The sequence below is a fragment of the Plecotus auritus genome (assembly GCF_963455305.1).
Source record: "Plecotus auritus genome assembly, chromosome: 6".
Lineage (NCBI taxonomy): Eukaryota > Metazoa > Chordata > Mammalia > Chiroptera > Vespertilionidae > Plecotus > Plecotus auritus.
This window is the reverse complement of record NC_137773.1, coordinates 70,708,346-70,729,939: the sequence shown is the minus strand read 5'-3', so window position 1 is coordinate 70,729,939 and position 21,594 is coordinate 70,708,346. Positions and strand designations below refer to the sequence as shown.

General features: G+C 37.1%; 1 protein-coding gene across 10 annotated transcripts in view; it reads right to left on the bottom strand.

Moving 5' to 3' along the window:
* Positions 1-21,237, bottom strand: part of MAP9 (microtubule associated protein 9) — a 36,991-nt gene extending 15,754 nt beyond the window's left edge. For 4 of the 10 annotated variants that reach the window (XR_013960921.1, XR_013960922.1, XM_080674732.1 and 1 more), the window contains exons 1-13: positions 21,021-21,237; positions 19,814-19,957; positions 19,008-19,092; positions 17,804-18,124; positions 15,415-15,647; positions 11,786-11,882; positions 10,838-11,079; positions 6,167-6,237; positions 4,679-4,847; positions 4,001-4,090; positions 2,402-2,563; positions 2,131-2,276; positions 1,823-1,955 (exon numbers count right to left, since the gene is read on the bottom strand). Coding sequence is in view for 8 of the 10 variants with exons in the window: in XM_080674732.1 (XP_080530858.1) it covers positions 1,823-1,955; positions 2,131-2,276; positions 2,402-2,563; positions 4,001-4,090; positions 4,679-4,847; positions 6,167-6,237; positions 10,838-11,079; positions 11,786-11,882; positions 15,415-15,647; positions 17,804-18,124; positions 19,008-19,092; positions 19,814-19,888 (1,824 nt within the window). In the remaining 2 variants the exon portion in view is untranslated. Of the gene's footprint in view, positions 1-1,821; positions 1,978-2,130; positions 2,277-2,401; positions 2,564-4,000; positions 4,091-4,678; positions 4,848-6,166; positions 6,238-10,837; positions 11,080-11,785; positions 11,883-15,414; positions 15,648-17,803; positions 18,125-19,007; positions 19,093-19,813; positions 19,958-21,020 lie in introns of those variants that run through there. The other 6 variants (XM_080674736.1, XM_080674737.1, XM_080674738.1 and 3 more) reach the window with 6 other exon arrangements.
* Positions 21,238-21,594: the final 357 nt, after the last annotated feature.

Sequence of the window (21,594 nt, the reverse complement as noted above, 5' to 3'; positions counted from 1 at the left end):
AATACTTTTATTATATATGTATTTATACCAGAACAACACATAATTTTGTTTTGCAGGTTTCTAGAATTTATACTGAAAGGTATTGTGCTATATTTTCTGTTGTCACTTCCTTTTAAATTAATCATATTTCTAAGATTCATCTACAGAGAGCTGTAGCTCTAGTTCCCTGATGTACAGAATTCCTTCAACATATAACAATTTATGATTTAAATTTTTTGTTAAAGACATGTTCCCATTTTTCCCTCCACACAGACAATGATAGTAAACAACCCTGTTTATTCCTTGTGTTTATAATTCAAGAGTTTCTCTCCATGTACATGTGCAGGAATGAAATTGCTCATTTGTAGGGTAAGAATATGTTCAACTCTGCTGGAAAATTTATTCTCCCAAGAGGCTGTAAGAATTAACCCTCCAACCAACACCTAAGCTTTTTATTTTGATATATTAATGATTTTAAATTTAATATGTTTTCTTTTGTTATTTCTTATAACACCTTTAGATTTTTAAAAAGATCTCATTACCATGCGATTTGATAAATATTACATTTTATTTTCTTTTGGTTCTAGTCTCTGGCATTTTATATTTAACACTTAATTCGTTTGGAGTTTCTATTGCTGTAAGGTAATTCTGAGAAGTGATTTATGTCTAGTTGCCACACAAATAATCCCGATTGTTATTTCCTTGCACTCATTAATTCATGTTACTTTAATATACATATAGCACATCCTTACTTGTAATGGGTTCTGAGGTGTCCTGTGTGTCTATTATTCTACTGGTACTGGTACTATACTGCTTCAATTTGTATTTATTCGTTCAACTGTTAAGCACTGAGATCCTATTCAGGGTACCATGCATAAAGTGATTATAAAATTCAAACACACAGATATGACCCTTCTCCCTCAGGCAACTTGTACAATGGACAGTTAATAAACAATTAAAGAACAGGCAATCCAAATTATGTGAATTTTTATGAAACATATAAACAAACTGCTGTGCTTGCTAAAGAACAAAAGGGAGCACTTTCAAAGGTAAGTGGATTCAGGAAAAGTCATTTGAAAGTGAGACATGATGGATAAGAGAAACCACTCATGATATGCATTGAAGAGAGAGCATTTCAAGAGGAAAGAACAGGTGTGGGAGCTCTGACAAGGGGGAAAAACTGTGGATGTGAGAGAAATAAGAGACCCAGTGCGAATAAAAGTTGGTGGAAGACAGGAGCGGGATACCAGATGAGAATAAAAGGTAGATGAGTAATATTATGAGACCTTGCATGCCATGGAAACAGAACACCAGTGGAAAAAAGAAGTCAACAAGTGACATAGAGAAGGAAGGCAGAGAAGTGAGAAATGAGAGAATGAATTCAATAGGGTAGCTTCCAGATAGAAATGGTCAGTAGGCAGGGACAAATAGAACTTAAATGAGGGACAAAAAAAAACACACACACACACACAAAAAATACATAGAAAATCTACACTAATAAAAGAGCAACATGCTAATTGACCATACCTTCACAACGCCCACCAGCCAATCAGTAATGAGTATGCAAATTAACCCAACAAAGATGGCGGGTTAATTTGCATACACAGGCGCCAAGCAGCAGGGAGCAGGGCAGGATGCTTGTGTTATTGCCATGGCAATGACGCAGGCATCCTGAACCACCCCAGCCGCTTAGGGCCTCTGGGCAGCATGGGAAGGCAGAAAGGCAGCTCCAGGCAGAGTGAAGGCGGTGCCGGCAGCCAGGGGAAGGAAGGCCCATTCTTGCACCAATCTTCGTGCTTTGGGCCTCTAGTATATAATAAGTGCATTAGCAAACAAAACCTACCAGCCATTTTTCATATTCATCAATAGCTTGTTTATCTTTATCTTTTTTCTCAGCTCTTTTCAGTTCTTCTTTCCTTTTCTCACTGATTTTCTCTTTCCCCTTTTCTTTGAAAAAAGCCTCCTTTTTTTCATTCCTATGTAGAATAGTATAAAACACTGGAAAGTTAAAGGAGAACATATAATAAAGATTTCCTAATATATCTTTGAAATAATGAGATTGAGATGCATTAGTAAATTTCAAGTAAATAATTTTTAGAAATCCTAGAGTGCTATCAATTTAAAATCTGTCAAAATATTATTTTGGATTACCATTTTTCCACAGCAGTTTGGTTGTCTTTCTTTTTCTCAGCAATAGTTTCCTCCTCCTTCTGTTTCTTTGCTCTTTCATATTCTTTTTCCTTTTTATTTTTCTCTTTAAGATATTCCATCTTTTTTTCCTTCCATCTTTCAAAAGCCTGAAAAAGTCCAGAATGATTTTCTGATTTATTATGAATATTATAAAATCAGTAAAAACACAGTCAATCACTAATTTAGATTTCAAATATTTAAATAAATTAATATATTCAAAGCTGTCGAGTACATGTTGTGCTTCTTCTTTTCTTGCAGCATTTTCTTCTTCAGTTTTTTTCTTGTTTTTGTCCTCAATCCTTTTTTTTGCAGCTATTTTCTTAGCTTCCTTTTCCTTCATAGCCTTCCAGGCCTCAAATGATGCTAAGGCTTCTTCTCTCTTAGCAGCTCTTTTCTATTTTGGAGAAAAAGTGGATAGTTATATATGTATGTACAAATAGCTAGACAAATGTAAATATACCCCCAAATATATTTAGCTTTAATTTCCTTGATATGCATCATATATAGAAATTATGTTTCAAAGCAGATAATTTATTTATAATGGTTTATACAAATTAATTTATGAAAAATATATTCTGAATTATTCGTATTTTAAAATGTCCTTTACAACAATGCATTTTATCAACTATTGATCTATTACTATTCATGGGAATGAAAACAACTTTTTTTTCAAAGTGTACACAAACATTAGCAACATAATCTGTAATAGGCTCAGTAGTACTGTAAAATGTTCATAATAAAACATTTAAGTAAGAGAAAAACAGCAAAGTGCTAGGCTTATAAAGAAAGTCTGAGTAAGGGAATTTGGCCACATCACACAGTAAGCTGCAGATCTTTGCTTTGAACAGAGTTTTGATTGACATCAAAGCATAAAATTCTTACTACGTGAACATATTCCAAATGGTGAACATGTGGCAAACTGGAAAATATGTAGGTGAGTATTATTAGCAAGTATGTTATTACTTTACTTACTTCCATCTAATCCCAAAATATCCCATGCTTGCCTTAATATTGGTTAACATTAAGTGATATAAAGCCTTATTATGGAGATAACATAATTTAGAAGTAAAAGGACTACCTAACTCACTGAGGTCAAATGAGAAGTGTCAAATGATAAGTGTCTGGCACTGACCACAGCTGCAAACGTGATGACAGGTGTACAGACATGCCCCCTTCAAGGCTGCTCCACACAGTACTGTGTTTGGGAAATTTCTTTCTAAACCTACTTAAGTACTATACAGCATAATGAAAATTTTTTGTTGTTGCTGGGTTTTTTTCAGGACTTTTATTTTAGAAGATGGGAAAGGATTCAGCATGTTGTAGGCTATCAAGTAGGAGTTAGAGGCAGAGCTTGAAGCACAGGAGAGAATTAAACAAGAGTTCAGCTCCAGTCAATGGGAAGGATATGGATCAAGAGCTCAGTAGGGGCTGGTCTTAAAGATACATATGAAATCCAAGTTAGAAAAAGGAAAACTGAAGGTTAATGTTGATGAGCCTTTATATTCTTGGCTAAGTTGTAAGATTTAAATCAATTTTTAAGAGTGAAGTACGTAGGTAGTCACAATCAATAATTAAGTTCATAATTAGTAGTGCCAAAGCTATTCCACACATATAAAAAATAAAAATCTGTGTATCTGTTTTTCATGTAAAACAGCTATAACATATTTATATCAAGCTAAAAATGTATAAAGCTCTAGAGAAAATCAGAAATCACTTCTTTTATAAACAAGTTACTCTGCCATTTAAAAAGCAGTTGATTTAGAAATACTTAACATTGAGATATTTTACTGATTTAAAAATCTAGAATATTTTTTATTATGTTTCACAATACCTGCTCATTTTGGATCCTTGAATTTTCACTTTCAATCCTTTTAATTCTGTGCTTTTCATGTATTTTTACATTTTTCTTCTCTAACCACTCCTGTGAGAACAAGAATAAAGCTATGATATTCAAAGTTTCCCAAATGAATTTGAGTTCTTATACATTCTGAAATATTATATTAAAAACTATAGAAATCAAAATAGATTTTATAAATTCTACATAAACTAGTATCATTTTTATTTTTCCGATAATATTCTAATATATAAAGATTGCTCAAGTATTAGAAAAAAAAATCTTTCCCAATAAATTAAGTATTAAATCATCATTTCTGACAGGGTAATTTTATTCCTTGATAAACAGGTAACCTTATGTGATTAGTTCTATATATATATATATATATATATATATATATATATATATACACATACACACACATATTATTGATTTTTTACAGAGAGGAAGGGAGAGGGAGAGAGAGTTAGAAACATTGATGAGAGAGAAACATCAATCTGCTGCCTCCTGCACACCCCCTACTGGGAATGTGCCCACAACCAAGGTACATGCCCTTGACCGGAGTGGAACCTGGGACCCGTGAGTCTGCAGGCCGACGCTCTATCCACTGAGCCAAACTGGTTAGGGCTGTGATTAGTTCTTATAATTATTATTGTTGTTGTTATTACTTTTTACCTGATAAACAGCTGCCCTTATGTTATCCGCTTTGTCAGGTTCTTTGTTCTGTTTGTGTGAGGACTTTTGATCCAAGACTTTCAAAGTGCCTAAGTAGTGAGAAGAGGTAGTTTTCAATGGAGCTCTTCTTATAGAACTAGAATTCTTTAAAAAATCAGAGGTCATTAATCTGAAAAAAAAAAAAAACACAAAAAAAATAACAATAAATCAAGAGAAAATATTAAAATTGCACTTCATTGAAAAAGATATGTTAGAATTTGCAACTAATACATTTGAAAACTATATTCTAACTTAATAAATTATAATTGATTTGAATATCATGTATGGTCTTTTCTTATTATACAGAGACCCATTCAACATATTTTAAATTTTATAACTTCCAGTTATAGAGCTTCAAAGTGACTGCTCTTTTTAGGTATTTGCAATGAGAACATTTTTAACAATGTTCTGTATCACATTTTTAACAATGTACTGTATCACAAGTTACCTGAAAAAAAAACCCCAATATTATTAAAGTAGGTTTTAACAGTTTCTTGTGTTACTTTGTTACATAAACTATTCTAAATATAAAGTTAGAATGGTATCCTCTATTTCAGGGGTTGGTGGGAAAATCTGGCCCATTGTCTGTTTCGGTAAAAAAAGTGATCATCTGTTTTGGTAAAGAAGATGACCAAGTCACAGCTACATTCATTCATTTACATATTGTCTGTGGCTGCTTCCTGGCCTCTGCAGCAGAACTGGGGAGTTACAACTCAGGCTGGACGGCCCACAAAGCACAACAAATGTACCAAGTGGCAACTTACAGAGACAGCATGCTGACCCCTATTCTAGTTGATTAACGATCATTTGATTAATGATAATTTAAAAGATTCCGAAGGTTTGATTAGCATTTATGAGTTAGTGTTCATTATCACCATCATCGGCGTTTAACAACTTAGTCCATAGAACCTCAATTTTAGTATAATTTTTCATGTTTTAGAAAAAAAAAAACTTAACAGAAATATAATGCAGGACCTCAGCTTTATTACCACTTTATATCTACTGTCTCAGGAAAATCAGGAGAAACTCTATCCTAGAAGGAATGTGGAGTATGGAGAATCCTAACCAACTAGGGCAGTAGTCGGCAAACTCATTAGTCAACAGAGCCAAATATTAAAAGTACAACGATTGAAATTTCTTTTGAGAGCCAAATTTTTTAAACTTAAACTTCTAACACCACTTCTTCAAAAGAGACTCGCCCAGGCTGTGGTATTTTGTGGAAGAGCCACACTCAAGGGGCCAAAGAGCCACATGTGGCTCGCGAGCCGCAGTTTGCCGACCACTAAACTAGGTGTTTATATCATGAAGAAACTACTCCCTTTATCTCATGAAATGGGACTTAAGAGAAAATCAAGTAACAACAAGTGCAATTTACTTTACAGACGTTCAATTAAAACTAGCTTTATGTAATGTAAACCCATAAATAAGAGATGATGAGAACTTGGTTACCTGCCAGAGGCACTGGATGCTCTATTATTTGCTGATTGTTTACTCTTCTTATTTCTATCTTCAGTTGTTTTCTATTAAACAGAAAAGGCATAGTTGGATTACTTCCCATAACTAGCACAGTGAGGCTCAGAAGTCAAACTGTCAGTAGTAAACAAATGTTTCTTAAATTTCTACAGGGTGTCAAGTACTCACTGGAAACAAAGGATGTTACATTTTAGAGAGAGTTGACAATCTATCTATATAAAAGGCTAAGTGACTGACCATACGTCTGTCCAACCATCCAACCGTCCAGTACATATGATGCACACTGCCAATTTAAAAATAAACGTTGACTCGCGCATGTGCGATACATATGCCCAACTTCTCATTATTGATGAATGCACCATGCATCCAGTCATGCTATAAATGCCATAGATAGATTACTAAGAGAAATTATGAATTTGAATGTGGCATTTGGTGGGAAAGTTCTCCTTCTCGGAGGGGATTTTCGACAATGTCTCAGTGTTGTGCTGCATGCTATGCCATAGTACAAACAAGTTTAAAGTACTGTAGTGTTTGAGGATGTTTCAGACAGTTATCTCTGAAAACAGATATGAGATCAGAGGATTCTGCTTACAGCGAATGGTTAGTAAAACTTGGAGATGGCAAACTTGATGGCAGTTTTCATTTAGGAATAGATGTTATTGAAATCCCCCATGAAATGATTTGTAACAAATCTATTATTGAAGCTACCTTTGAAAATAGTGTATCTTAATATTATTTATATTAAAATATTATTTATATTAAAAATATACCTAAATGTGCAGTTCTTTGTCCTAAAAATGAGCACGTTCATAAATGAAGAAATTTTGGATATACTTGATGGAGATTTTCACAACTATTTGAGTGATGATTCCATTGATTCAACGGATGATGCCAAAAAGGAAAATTTTCCATCGAATTTCTTAATAGTATTGCTCCTTCGGGAATGCCATGTCATAAATTAAAATTGAAAGTAGGTGCACTCATCATGCTACTGAGAAATCTTAATAGTAAATGGGGTCTTTGTAATGGTACTAGATTTATTATCACAAGATTGCGACCTAACATAATCGAGGCTGAAGTATTAACAGGATCTGCAGAAGGAGAGGTTGTTCTGATTCCAAGAATTGATTTGTCCCTGTCTGACACTGGCCTCCCATTTAAATTAATTCAAAGATTTTCCTATGATGACAGCATTTGCGATGACTATTAATAAATCACAAGGACAAGCTCTAGACAGAGTAGGAATATTCCTTCCTGAACCCGTTTTCGGACATGGTCAGTTATATGTTGCTTTCTCCCAAGTTCGAAGAGCGTGTGACATTAAAGTTGTAAATACTTCATCACAAGGGAAATTAGTCAAGCACTCTGAAAGTGTTTTTACTCTTAATGTGGTATACAAGGAGATATTAGATAAGTTTAATCAATTTATCAGTAATTGTTTATACCAATGTTGTTTTTATATCATGTTTTTGTTGTTTTTATATCATGATTTGTTATTTTTATATCATATCATGTTGTTATTGTTTATTAATCAATTTAAATATTATTTTCATATATATTTTACTAATTTTCTTTCATTTCTGACACTTCTATTATAGAGAAAGGGCAAATAGTGATATTAAAATATTTTGTATTTTAGCCCTAACTGGTTTGGCTCAGTGGATAGAGTGTCAGCCTGCGGACTCAAGGGTCCCAGGTTTGATTCCGGTCAGGGGCATGTACCTTGGTTGCAGGCACATCCCCAGTAGGAGGTGTGCAGGAGGCAGCTGATCGATGTTTCTCTCTCGTCGATGTTTCTAACTCTCTATCCCTCTCCCTCCCTTCCTCTCTGTAAAAAATCAATAAAATATTAAAAAAAATATTTTGTATTTTAATTTTATAATACTGTATTATATATACTATTTTGGCATGTAATTTTTTGCAGTAATGTAATTACTGCACGAATCTTTCTTCTAATTAATTTCCTTTCAATGTGCACAAATCTGTGCACTGGGCCACTAGTAAAAAGATAAACAAAGGTGACTCATGAAAGAGTCCAGTGACAGAGTGACTGGAGCAGAGGAAAGGGAGGGCCTCTCTGAGGGCTCGACATCAGAGCTAAGAAAAATGAACAGTAGAAAGGAGCCAGCTGAAGGTCTGTAGAAAGAAGGAATAGCAGTGCCAAGAGCCTAAGAAGGGAGAGTTTGGTAATGCTGAGAAACAGAGAAAGATGAATGCTGCTGAAGCCCAGGGAACACCGGGGCGAGAGGAGGAATATGTGGTCCAAGAAGAATCCCGGGAAATCCTTAGGGAATAGTGAGTTCGCATGTATTCTTATGTTGAGAATCCAACAAAGAGACCTTAGCAGGAGAGCATTTGATTCCCAAATAAGAAAGATCACTCAGTAGCAAGTAAGAATAAAGCTAAGGATAGATTCAATGAAAAGAAATATGTTTGATCTTGTCATATGTAAATTACCTGTTTTCATTTAGAATTACTTCTGTTAGACATTTCTAACAGAAATGAATACCCTTCTTCCTTTTTAGGAATAACTTCTCTACTCTACACAGACAGATGAGTTGCTAGCATTACAGATGTAAACATATCCCTAATTTGGCATTTGTCTTTATTCCTAAGGGAAGTGGTTAAGGACAATATATCTGAAACAAGGCTTAATGAACCTTCTCTATACATTTTAATAAAAAGCTAATAGTCTGTATTATAATAAAGTCCTATTCAAGCACAGGTTTTTAGCTAGCACTGTAATCTTTCCCAAATAACAAATATACATAGCCACCAGTCAACTGCAGCTATCCTATATAGTAAAAGAGTAATATGAAAATTAACCATCACTCCACTACACACACAAGTCACGCCCACAAGCCAATCAGGAGCGAATATGCAAATAAACCCAGCCAAGATGGCTATGGCCACAGAGAGCAGGAGGGAGGCTTGGGTTTCCCCGGCAATGGAGGAAGCCAAGCTTTCCACCTGCCCTTGCTGGCCTAGGCCTCCACTCAAGGCTACAAAGTTTCAATGATAGAAGATACATTAATCCAAAAAGAAATGGTGGCAGCCACAGAGCTGGAAAGAGCAGGAGGCTAGGGTTGCCCCCACTGATGGAGGAAGCCAAGCTTTCCGCACACCCTGGCCGGCCCAGGCCTCCGCTTAAGGCTACAAAGTTTCAATTATAGAAGATACATAAATCCCCAAATAAATGGCTGCCGCCAGGGAGCAAGCAGAAGGCTTGGCTCCGCTCCAGGCTAAAAAGTTTCAATTGTAGAAGATAAATAAACCCCAGATACCAGGGCCTCCGCTTGGGGGCGTGGCCAGCCTGCAAACCACCACAGGCCCCTCGCCCAGGCCGCCCCATGCCCCAAGGGAACCCCCACCCTGATTCAGGACACTCTTCAGGGCAAACCAGCTGGCCCCCACCCATGCACCAGGCCTCTATCCTATCTAATCCTTATATAATAAAAGAGTAATATGCAGATTGATCATCACTCCAACACACAAGATGGCTGCCCCCATGTGGTCAAAGATCCTGCCCCCATGTGGACACAAGATGGCCACCACAAGATGGCCAGCAGGGTAGGGCAGTTGGGAGGGACCAGGTCTGCAAGGGAGGGCAGTTGTGGGCGATCAGGCCAGTGGGGGAGGGCAGTTGGGAGGGACCAGGCCTACAGGCGAGGGCAGTTAGGGGTGACCAAGCCAGCAGAGGAGGGAAGTTGGGGGTGACCAGGCCTGCAGGGAAAGGCAGTTGGGAGGGACCCAGGCCTTCAGGGGAGAGCAGTTGGGGGGGGGGGACCAGGCCTGCAGGGGAGGGCAGTTAGGGGGAAACAGGCTGGCAGGGGAGCAGTTAGGCATCAATCAGGCTGGCAAGGGGGTGGTTAGGGGGTGATCAGGCTGGCAGGCAGAAACAGTTAGGGGCAATCAGGAAGGCAGGCAGGCGAACAGTTGGGAGCCAGCAGTCCTGGATTGTGAGAGGGATCCCAGATTAGAGAGGGTGCAGGCTGGGCTGAGGGACACCCCCCTCCTCCGTGCACGAATTTCGTGCACCGGGCCTCTAGTAAGTGATAAAGACTAAATTCAGGAGAAATGCAGACTAAAATTGCTATGCCATAAATTTTAGAAGTACCACAGTCTGGTGCAATGCAGCATAGGGACAAATAATCCTACACACCAGATTTGGTTCTCAAGGTTATAATAAAATGTTTCTGATAATGACCCTGTCCATCCATTTTAACACGCATGGATGTTGATAAACATTTCTTCTTAAAGATTTTCATTAAAAATTTGTAAAATGTTTAAAGATGATATCCAAAGAAATAATTTTCACTAATTAAAACCTTGGCAATTGTTCCAGATGGCTGCATTTTTAAATGAAGACCTATAGAAACCTATCCACTTATGTGTACGTATTTCTGATATATTTAAAAGTATATTATCATATACTTCTGATAATTTTAATGAAAAATAAGTTTTATTATATTCACTATTATATTTAACTTCCCTGAAGTTAAAATTCTATTGAATTAAGAACCACTTGATAATACCATAATCAAAGATGAGTTTTCCACAGATAATTCAGAAGTATCAAACATGGAAAACAAAATACAGTTGTATTTTGAGCTTTAAGATATAAAAGGTATAATTTTATATTAATACCTTTGCAGATTCAGTTACACTGGTAGATCTTAAATTCTGCTGAGATAGTGGTGGGTCAACTGTTAAATCATCATTCATTACCAACTTATCTTTCTCCTTGTTTTCTTCAAGGTCATCAGAAGTCACTTGCCCTTCCTTGGATTTCTCAAGTGAGGAAGTAACAAAGTCTATCAAAAGTGAATTATCTTCATTTTTGTCTGATTTCAAGGAATGATGGTTTTCGGTGAATTCTTCATTCTGATCTATTTTGAGACAGAGTAATAGCACTAAAACTCCCTTGTAAATTAATAAGGTGGATAAGAGATTCATTTGCTTTCCACTAGATGTCATTAATCCCTTTTTCTTGCAAAATAAAATATGCAGAAAACTATCATATTCAACTTGAATAAACTTTTTTTCCAGTGATCTACAAAAGAGAAAATTGTTACTCAACCTACTAAAACATCTGACGTACCAAACGCTTAGAAAATGAGTAAACAGAATGGAATAACTACCCTATACCAAAGACACACCAAAAGCGCTTGTTGATCTATAAACCAAGTAAGTCAGATGGCAATATCAATTGTCTTCAAAATCCTGTTTCTTAGCTGTAACAAGGGGCTTTGCAAGTGGGAGACACACATACCTATGCTACTACAATTCTTAGTAGTGCAGATGTAAAATTGTATAGGTGCAGGGAGAACCAAGAATGCATGTCACTCTAGTATAGTCCACCACACAGAGTAAAGCCACCCTCTAAAGAGTTTTATTCCCACTAAGATGCAGTGTTGCCTCTGATACCAAGGCGGCACTAAAGGCAGTTTATTTTTGCATTATTACTTATTATTATATTATTTATTTATATTATAACTGTAAACCTACTTTTGCCCACCTGTGCATTATTTCTTTTACAAATATAAGCAATTGAGTTCACAGATAAAATAAGATACAATAATTTGATATAATCACCTTTTATAGATGTTTTTTCCCCAGATCCTGGTGAAAGGAAATCTCCAAAACTTTCTTTAAAGGATGACAATGACAAACTTGTTAACCATGGATCCTGCTTAAAATAAAAAATAATAAAAAAGTACTTATTACATTAGGTCAGTTCTCAAGATTTATGGAGGACAATGGCATTATTAAGACTATTTCATAAGTCTGACACCTACATTTTTAAGAGTTTGCTGATGCGACACCAAAAGCTTGTTAAACTAGTGGAGGCTAAGATGCTTTACTTTCAAGCCTCCATGTCTTGATCATTAAAAGGGGTCACTACAGCCTTAGCTGATTTGGCTCAGCAGATGGAGCATCAACTTGCGGACCAAAGAGTCCTGGATTCGATTCCGGTCAAGGGCACATACTTTGATTGCAAGCTCCTCCCCAGCCCAGGCCCTGGTCAGGGCTTGTGCAGGAGGCAACCAATCGATGTGTTTCTCTCACATTGATGTTTCTCTCTCTGTCTTCCCCTCTCTCTTCCACTCTCCCTAAAAGTCAATGAAAAAATATCCTTGGGTGAGGATTAACAAAAAAACAAAAACATACACACACAAAAAAGGGGTCACTACAGAGCTATTCTAGTTCTTTAACAGATATCTCTACATTTGTTTTTAGCAATTTTCAATATTTCTGCTACTCTAAAATCAAATCTCATAAGTATTTAAGGTAAAGATTTGATATCTATTTCTCTAATTCTCCAATCTAAGCATAAAGATGACAGTAGGTAAAAATCCTTACTTTGAAACAAATATTACTAAGTGTCCAAATGAAAGCAATTATAAAACCAAGTACATAGCTACTTACAAATATCTAAGATTTTATGCACCTCAGTTTTCTTCAAAATTCTAAAATTTACACTAAATGAAATCATTATATTTGTGTGTCTAAATTAAACATCTCTTTATAGAACAGCAATCCAATCTACAGAGCAACTACTAAAATATAATGCAAATAGGTACAGGCAAAAAGGCAACAGAGGAATTACAATGGAAAACAAAAAATATGTGACTGACTCTTATAAAAGGTCAGTAAAGGAGTTATAGAAGAACAGTAAGAACAATATCAATTAAAACAACAACAATAGGTAAAATAAATACAAAGCAAACAGTAACAAATTGGCCCTCTATGTACTTAAAGTAAATAGACTAAAATAAAATGAAATCTTTAAAAAAAGTAAATAGACTAAATACTTATGAATGCTCTAGTGGACTCATAAATGGACTACCACTAAAAGGGGATTGTCAGACTTGATAAAAACACGACATTCAACTGTTATTACAAAAGAGTCAAAGAAAGAGACACAAATAATTTGAAAGAAAAATGATAGAAAAATATTTACCAAGCGAACAATCGTCATAAAAAAATTGACACATCACACAAAACAAACTGCAAGATAAGGACTATCACCAGATAGAAACATTTCATAATGCGAAATAGGGTCAAGACATAAGTGTATGATGTGTCTAATAACAGAGTCATAAAATACTGGCAAACTGAAAGGAAGTATAGACAAATTTACAAGCATAACTGGATATTTTAACACCTTTAGGTGGTACTAGGAGAATCAACTAGATAAAAGTGAATGAGAAAGAGAAGACATGAATGATACTGCCAGGCACCTTGAGCAAAATAAAATTATAGACCATTATATCTAACACCTGCAGAACACATATTTTTTTGAAAAAGCAAATGGAACTTTCTCAAGATACACTTAGGCTGGGCCATAAAAATATCTTAACATTTTTTTAAATTTGAAATTATATAAGATATATTCTTTGATCACGATAAAATTACAATAAAATCTTTTGTATTGATTTACAATTTATCTAAAGAAGGTCCAAATATTTGGAAATAAAATCATTAGGCACAAAATAACCAATTGGTCAGAAAAAGAGATCACAAGGGAAATTAAAAAATAGACTTAAAGAAATGAAAATAAATGGCATCAAAAAGTTGGGTACCGCTAAAGCAGTGCACAGAGGGAAATTTATAGCTTTCGATGGTTTTATTAGGAAGGATGCAAAAGGCTTTTAAAATCAGTGGACACATTTTAAAGGTAAGCAAATTAAACCCAAAGAAAGAAATAATAAAGAGTGAAAATCAATGAAATTGGAAACAAACTATAGAGAAAATTAACAAAGCTAAAGTTGGTTCTTTGAAAAGTTTAATAAAACTGAGCAATGCCTATCAAGATTTAACAAGAAAGATAGAAATTATAAACTCTATATTAGAAATAAAAGATAGAATGCCATGATAACACAAATTTCTTAATGGAAGTTAGCCAGGCACCATGTAGTTCCATTTCCCTGATCTGCTAAAGCACATTACGGAGGAGGAATGTTCTCCCCATACTCATCCCCTCTGAAATGTGAGGTGGAAGTTTGCCAGTGATAGTGAAGTGTAAAGACGGGAGGCACATGTTCTCCCCTAATGATGATACATAGTAAACTTCTTGATGAAATCCTGAAAGATCACATTTACTTCCATTTTTTAATGTCCCTGAAAATATAGGACAGTGCCATCAACATTCAATAAATAAAACCAAATGAAAACACTGACACTGGCTATAATGTCCTTAGTTGGCATGGATAATAAAGGGTCACATACCAAATCTTACAAACTCTGGGGAGGTGGGCCCTATAAACTCAGAGACCAAAAGTAACTGCATAGGATGGTCTGAACATAAAAATTCCTAACTAAAAGCAGGTCATGGCAGGTAGTCACATCCTAAGCCTATGGCTTCCTTGACAAAGGTCAACCTTTACCTTAGGTGGGCCTATTATCTTTTTGCATCTAAGATAACATACCTTGGAAATGTCAATCCTCAGGGCACACCCACCTCACCAAAGCAAGAGGCCACAGAACCCCTCACTGTTACTTGTTTCCTGAATACCATCTCTGTGTGCTGTAAATGTTAATTGTTAGCTATCCCATACCCAGCCATGTAAAAGAAGTATGTGTCTCTCCATTTTACTTTTTATCCAGTCCCAGAGATTTCCCTGCTTTGCTTTCTCCCTCCTGAGTCTCCTCCTTTGATTCTAACGTATAAAATAAGCTGCAAAAGTGTCATTTTCCAGAAAATGTTCTCCATTTGTTGAGATTTTGCTTTGTGGCCACTGTTGTCAGTTTGGCTGAAACAAACTCATAAAAATTCTCTACAGGTTTGGCCATTTCCTACACCAATACTGCAAATTATATAATGCAAAAACTCATAAATACAAATATAAAGTCTTACAATTAAAGTTATACAATATTGCATAGATTCAATAGGGCAACATTTTTTTTTTACATTCTACTTTCTTTGAAATTGGATGCATATTATAATTACTGTTGTGTTATGGCTTAATTGGCAGAATTTTATTCTCTCATGGCAGTACATGCTATAATGCTGTATCTTTGCTACATCTTACAATTGATAGTGTTTCAGACTCAATGAAATACAGTATATTAAAAAAAAACACATAAAATTATGTCTATATCAACTGCTGAAGAAAACATGTAACACACACACATACATGCATAGAAATTTTCTCTCTCATGATTAGATGCCAAGGCCTGAATTGGAGAACACAGCTTGGCAGTTCAGCAGTAGTACTAACCTCAGGATCAAGGTCTTCAGAGAATGTTTTTTCCTCAGCTTCTGGCTGTCTGTCATTCGGCTCCGGGAGGGATGAAGGTGCAGGATGTGCCTCTAATTCTTCCCGGAGGGCAGTTTCTTTCTCTTCTCCCAGCCCATCTTTTTCTTCCTGGAGCCTGTGCTTTTTCAACATGCTCCTTGGCCGAGGTGAAGGTGTGAAGTGGTTTTCTGCTTCGAGGCTGCTGCTGTTTTCTACTGAAAAATGAAATGTTTTAAGGTGGGTGTACAAAACCTAACCATGGCTTCAACAGCACCCCCAGGTGCCACCATGTTTCCTCCTGTGCCCATGCACCTGGCTGTCTGTCCCAGAGAGTCCAGAGGAAGCCCATGGCCCTTTTGTACACAGAGCTCCAGTGAGCAGAGAGAAGCGACAATTCATAATCCAAATTTTTAAAAATGGCTGCCATCCTGGAAGTAACTTTAGTTTTGTGAGAAGTTAGCTCCTCAACGTTGTGAATTCTCATTGCATTAAAAAACTACTAAAAACAAAATAAAGCCATGCCCTATACAACAGTGGGACTCATCTCTAGCAAACCTTCATTGAGTCTGTGATTCTGGGCCCTGTACATGTTACTCACATCCCTGGACCTCATAATCAGGACTGTGACGGTCCTGTCCAAGGACTTTACAGGTTGGGAAAGGAGTGGATTCTAAAGAAATAAATTACAAGACAAAGGTGAGAGCTGTTACAGGTATGGAGGTAATGTCGGTACAGGGGCTGGGAGTGCTCGTTCTCACAGGAGGAAGCAATGAAGAACTTTATGATTTGAGCCCTAGCCAGTTTGCTCAGTGGATAGAGCATCGGCCTGCGGACTGAAGAGTCCCAGAATGGATTCCGGTCAAAGGCACATGCTTAGGTTGCGGGCTCAATCCCCAGTAGGGGGTGTGCAGGAGACAATCAATCAATGATTCTCTCTCAACATTGATGTTTCTATCTCTCTCCCCTTCTCCCTTCCTCTACTGAAATCAATAAAAATATATTTTAAAAAATAACTTGATGATTTGAGTTGTTCTTTGAGTTCATGAAACTTCTCGTGCAGTCATTAAAATAGCTCAGTTACTATTTCAATTACTTCTAGGTTTAAAATAATAATCTAATGCTGGTATACTTTCAGCCCTCAAAACATGGTAACAAAATTTTTATATTAATTTTTGCCTAAATTTTACCTGTTCATATATTCATTTTTCAAAACTAGACTAATTAATACCTTCCTCCTTTCTGCCTATAAATGGACTTATGAATGCTGCTAGAAGATTCTACAACCATACCAGTTGGTACCCATGTAAATGCTTTATTGCCAATTTTAGCTACATCCTAAATGTTCAATCCAGATTCCAAGAGTCATCCTAGATTGTTCTCTCTGTTCCCCCATATCGAAGCATCACTTAATAGAATTGTGTGTGTGTGTGTGTGTGTGTGTGTGTGTGTGTGAGGTGGGGGTGGGGGGGCGGAGATAAGGAGTGGCTCCCTAATACATGTCAAGCATGTCAAACTAATGTTATCAGTGATAACTACTCTGTAAAAAATGTAATTTACCAGTATAATATTTAAGGTTGATAGAAAGGAAAGAGAATTTTATGCCAGTTAACATCAAGTACTATTTTTCCTATAAAACAGAAAAGAAAGAAGACCATAGGACACAAAACCCTTAACTTTCCATGCCCATGTTTCCGTGTGGTGGCCTAGGGGACCTCAGAGGGGCTGGTTCTGCTCACTCCATCTTTGGTCCACTGTGCCTGGAGTTCAGTGGAATTATGGAGAAACTACTGTAATTACAGATCACACCAGGAATTTACTCTCAGAACATTGAGTTTCAGGGGATTTTTCCTAGGGAATAGAGAAACTAAATGGAGAATCCTCTTTCTAACAGGAGGCTTAACAGCAAAAACAACAAAACTCTCTTCCTTCAACTATATAAATGCCAAACCATATTCTGGCAAATGGTGGCATGGGAATGATTTTTAAGGACTAGTTCCAGTGCTGCTATAACTTCAATCTCTGGAGTATGAGATGGATTAGAAAGGATTCCATTGCAGTTTCATCCCTAAAAGCAAAATTAAAGTCATAGACTGAGGCAAGGCTGGACCCAGTAGCATCCGGAGGCACAGCGGTGGATGAGTGAAGGTACTTCAGCCTTCTATAAGGCACCAGCAAAGATGCTACACTAAATATACCACTGGACATCCAAATTATGGGTTTCCTCCATGGTTCTATTATTTTTATTTATGTCTGTAAAATTGAAAAGTTAAGTCTGATTATTTTCCCCTCTTAAATATGAAGGCATTTTGTGCCTGGTTATCTTAAAATAAGATTTTTCAAGAAATGCAGTTATAATGGTCTAACAAATTACCTGAAGATGTGTTTTTGATTGGAAGAATTCTGGGTTTAGGCTTCATTTGAAGTTTCTCTTTTTCAGTTTCCTGGTCTTCATTTTGAGACTTAGATAAGGGATTTACAACCCTGTCTTCACAATTCCCAGGCACCATTTCCTCATCTTTTTTATTAGAGAGGCTTGGCTCCTCTTTCATTGGGTCACTATTTGATATCTTGGTTTTCAAAAAAGACAGTTTAGGAGAATTATTTTCTTCATCATCTGATACCTGGAAATCATTTATTGTTTTCTTAAGTGAATTTTCATCTATGGAGGTGTCAGAAAAATCACCTAAGGAAACTGAAAAACAGAAGGAAAAAATGTCTTCAGTAGTATATCTTAAAGTTTGGAAGATTACATTAATCAAAAGATTGTCTTAAAGATTACAAATAAACTTAGGCAGTTTTTATTGGCATTTATAAAATACAAGTTTCAATTTCATTAATTTATTCAAAACATACTTATCAAGTGTGAATAGTGGTGGCAAGCTTTGTCCTTGCCCTGAGAAAAATCATCCAAAATTTTCTCAAAATAACAGATGGCCATGAGATACTTAGATTTTGAACTGTAAAACGTTTGTATGTAAACAACTTCATTAGATTTTACTATGAGAATAATAACACAAAATGTTAACTATATGGCAATGATGAAATAAATGAGTCATTTAATCATAAGCATTTTTCACTGAATCTTAATGCATAAAACACTGAATTTCAAGTTTAGAATTCTGTATGTTTACATCTAAATGTTAATATTTTTATATAATCAAAAGAAACCAAATTAAATAATACCAGTACTGAAAACTGAGCCCCTATTACAGCCAAAAAAATCTGATTTATAAAAAGCATTATAAAAGTGATTTTGATATGCATGGAAGTTTAGTTCTATGTCCCCTAGTTATTAATTCACTGTAGGGGCTCATAGAGTTGATCTTAAAGATGAACTTAGTTTACCACTGACAAGCATCCTTTTACTGCAAACCTACTGACAGTTAATTTATATTTTCATATTCACATTCAGAAACAAAATTAAGAGTGACTTTTTACTCAATATAAAGTTGGAAATCTAAACCTAGTGAATTCATAAATATAATTTTAGCATAATTTTTTTTGAGGAATGAGCTAACTATAACTAAGAAAACAAAAAGAAGAAAAGTGGTTTACTGTTCCATGTTCATTCATACCAATCTCATCACTATCAAAGTCATCTGAGTATTCAGAGCTCCTTTGTCTGGCTGATCGAGCTGTAATTGCTTTTATTAGCTCATCCTGAAATAAAAGAATTAAAATCAATTTCCACCCAAATATGAGGTATCATATTTAGAATTAATTATTTAAACAAAAAGTGCTTGCTTAATGATTGCTTTCAAACTCAGGTTTTATTCATCTAATAATATTCACTGAAAGCCAACCTATGCCAGGAACCCAAGTCCCCAGACTCAGTGCAGAACATTACAGATAAGGTTCCTCTCCTCACGGAGCTTATAGTCAAATTAGAGGAGACAGACTATCAAATAAGGTAATTGAGGAGACTCAGGCAGGATTTATTATAAACTGGCATCTTGGAAGAAACTGGTACTTTTAAAGAGCTTTTGTTTCTGAAGATTGCAGTAATGGGTGTAATCAACACTGCAACTTTAGAGGCTGAGTTCAAAACTGTGATGACTGGACAGAGAAAACTTCAATGTTGTTATGTTACAAGAGGGAAAAACCAAAAAACATGTATATGAAAATACAATTTAAAGTTGCTATTCAACTTTAAAAAATTAATTTAACTTTTAAGTTAGTAAGAACCTATCATTCAGGCTAGTTTAGTAATCTTAAACACATAGAATGGTTTGTAATACCACAGCCCAAACACAACCATCTGCAACATTTTAAAAGCGATGTAAGTCTTACTCCAGCTTTATATAGGACTCTTCCAAACATTAGTTCAAATAAAATGTTCCTAACACAGTGTTTACTTATAAAATCATTTCAAATAACTTACCTGGAAAGTAGTTCTTTTGGTGACTTTTGGACTCTTTGTATATGCCAAAGTTGTGCTAAAAACTTCACCAGACATAGTGTATGGGATCGTTACCTTTATAAAATGTTTAGTAAACAACAGTAATAATTCAACCTCTGATGGTGGCTGAAATATTAAAACAACCAAATTAGACATTTTTGCATGCTTGAGAGTTTCTAATATTACACTTAGTGCCCCCCAAAGCCAAACAAAAGCAAGAAAAGCACCATGTAAACATTGAGGTACATCTACACTTAACGTAGAGTTCTTGTAAAGGTGTAGCAAATCTTCATAACAAGTTTGCTTTAAAAAAATATTCAAATTGAAGTTATCTTAAAATAATTTTGTCACAATATTTTAAAGACGAGCCAATAAATGAATGTAATCCTATATAATAAAAGGCTAATATGCAAATTGACCAAATGGCAGAACAACCGGTTTATGATGCACACAGACCACCAGGGGGCAGATGCTCAATGCAGGAGCTGCCCCCGGGTGGTCAGTGAGCCATGGCTGGCGAGTGCAGTGGTGGTGGGGTGAGCCTCTTCTGCATCTGGGGCAGGGCTAGGGATACTGCCAGCTTAGTCCCGCTCCTGGGCCTAAGCTCAGGTGGACATCCCCTGAGGGCTCCTGGACTGTGAGAGGGCACAGGCCAGGCTGAGGACCCCCTCCCCAGTTGAGGGGTCCCCACAGCGCACGAATTTCGTGCACCGGGCCTCCAGTAGATTAACAGGATAAAATGTTGCCAACTAAACTACAAATATTATTTCTCACCTCTCTTGCATTGAAAAATTATAACATTGCCAACAAAACAGTCGTACTTATTTAAAAGGCTTCCAAGAGGATTACCTGCATAAAAAAAGATAAAGATAACACCACCAGAAGGAAAATAAAAGAAGCTTGCAGTGCTAGGGAAAGAGAAAGATCATAAGGCTAGCCTGCAAATAGAGACATTTTTTTCAAGCCACTGTTCCCTCTTCCAAAGTGTTAATAGGGTCAGAAAAAAGGAGCCCCGCGGTGGGCTGCATTCAAGTGCGTGTACAAATGGGCCCGTGAGCGTTTCTCACACTCGGAGCCCAGGCCGGTCCGGGGCACCCGCAGCCTCGCCTGGGGACCGCTCAGGGCGGCCAGGTGGCGCGCAAGTGCCGCCCGCCGCCCTCCGCGCCGCCCGCCAGCGCCGGACACTCGCCTGCCCGTGCACATCCGAGCGCTGTCTCCGCCCGTTCCTCCGCGACTCCCCGACTCTCCCACCACCAAGTCCCACGTCCTGTACCCACTCCTGCCGAGGGCTTTCCGTGACCCCGAGGACCGAGCGACTTGACTCGGGGAGGTGCCTCTTCCCAAGGCCTGGGCCTGGCGTCTCCGAGACTGGGAACTGGAATGAGCAAGGGGGCGGGGCTAAAAACGGAGGTGGCTGGCGGTTGCTAGGAAACAGCGTCTCCGGAAGGAAGTGACTTCCCTACTGCCAGGTCTCTCGGGTACCCAACACCTCCTAACGGCCCCACGCGTCGCTGGGGCAACCGTCCAGATGGAGGAAATGACATCAGCGCTCTGGCTCCTGCGGGAGGGGTGCGCCTCGGCCGCCTGGGCTCCGTTGTTGCCTAGGAGACAGGACCCGTCCAGCTCCCACCCGCGCGCCCAGAGCAGAGCCTTGAGCCAGTGGAACGAGGGCCTCCATCCGCACCTGCTGCGTGAGCCAAAGCGTATTCTTCGTTTTGCCACAAATAGGACATGAAGCCTGTGACTCGGCCTGACAGAAGAGT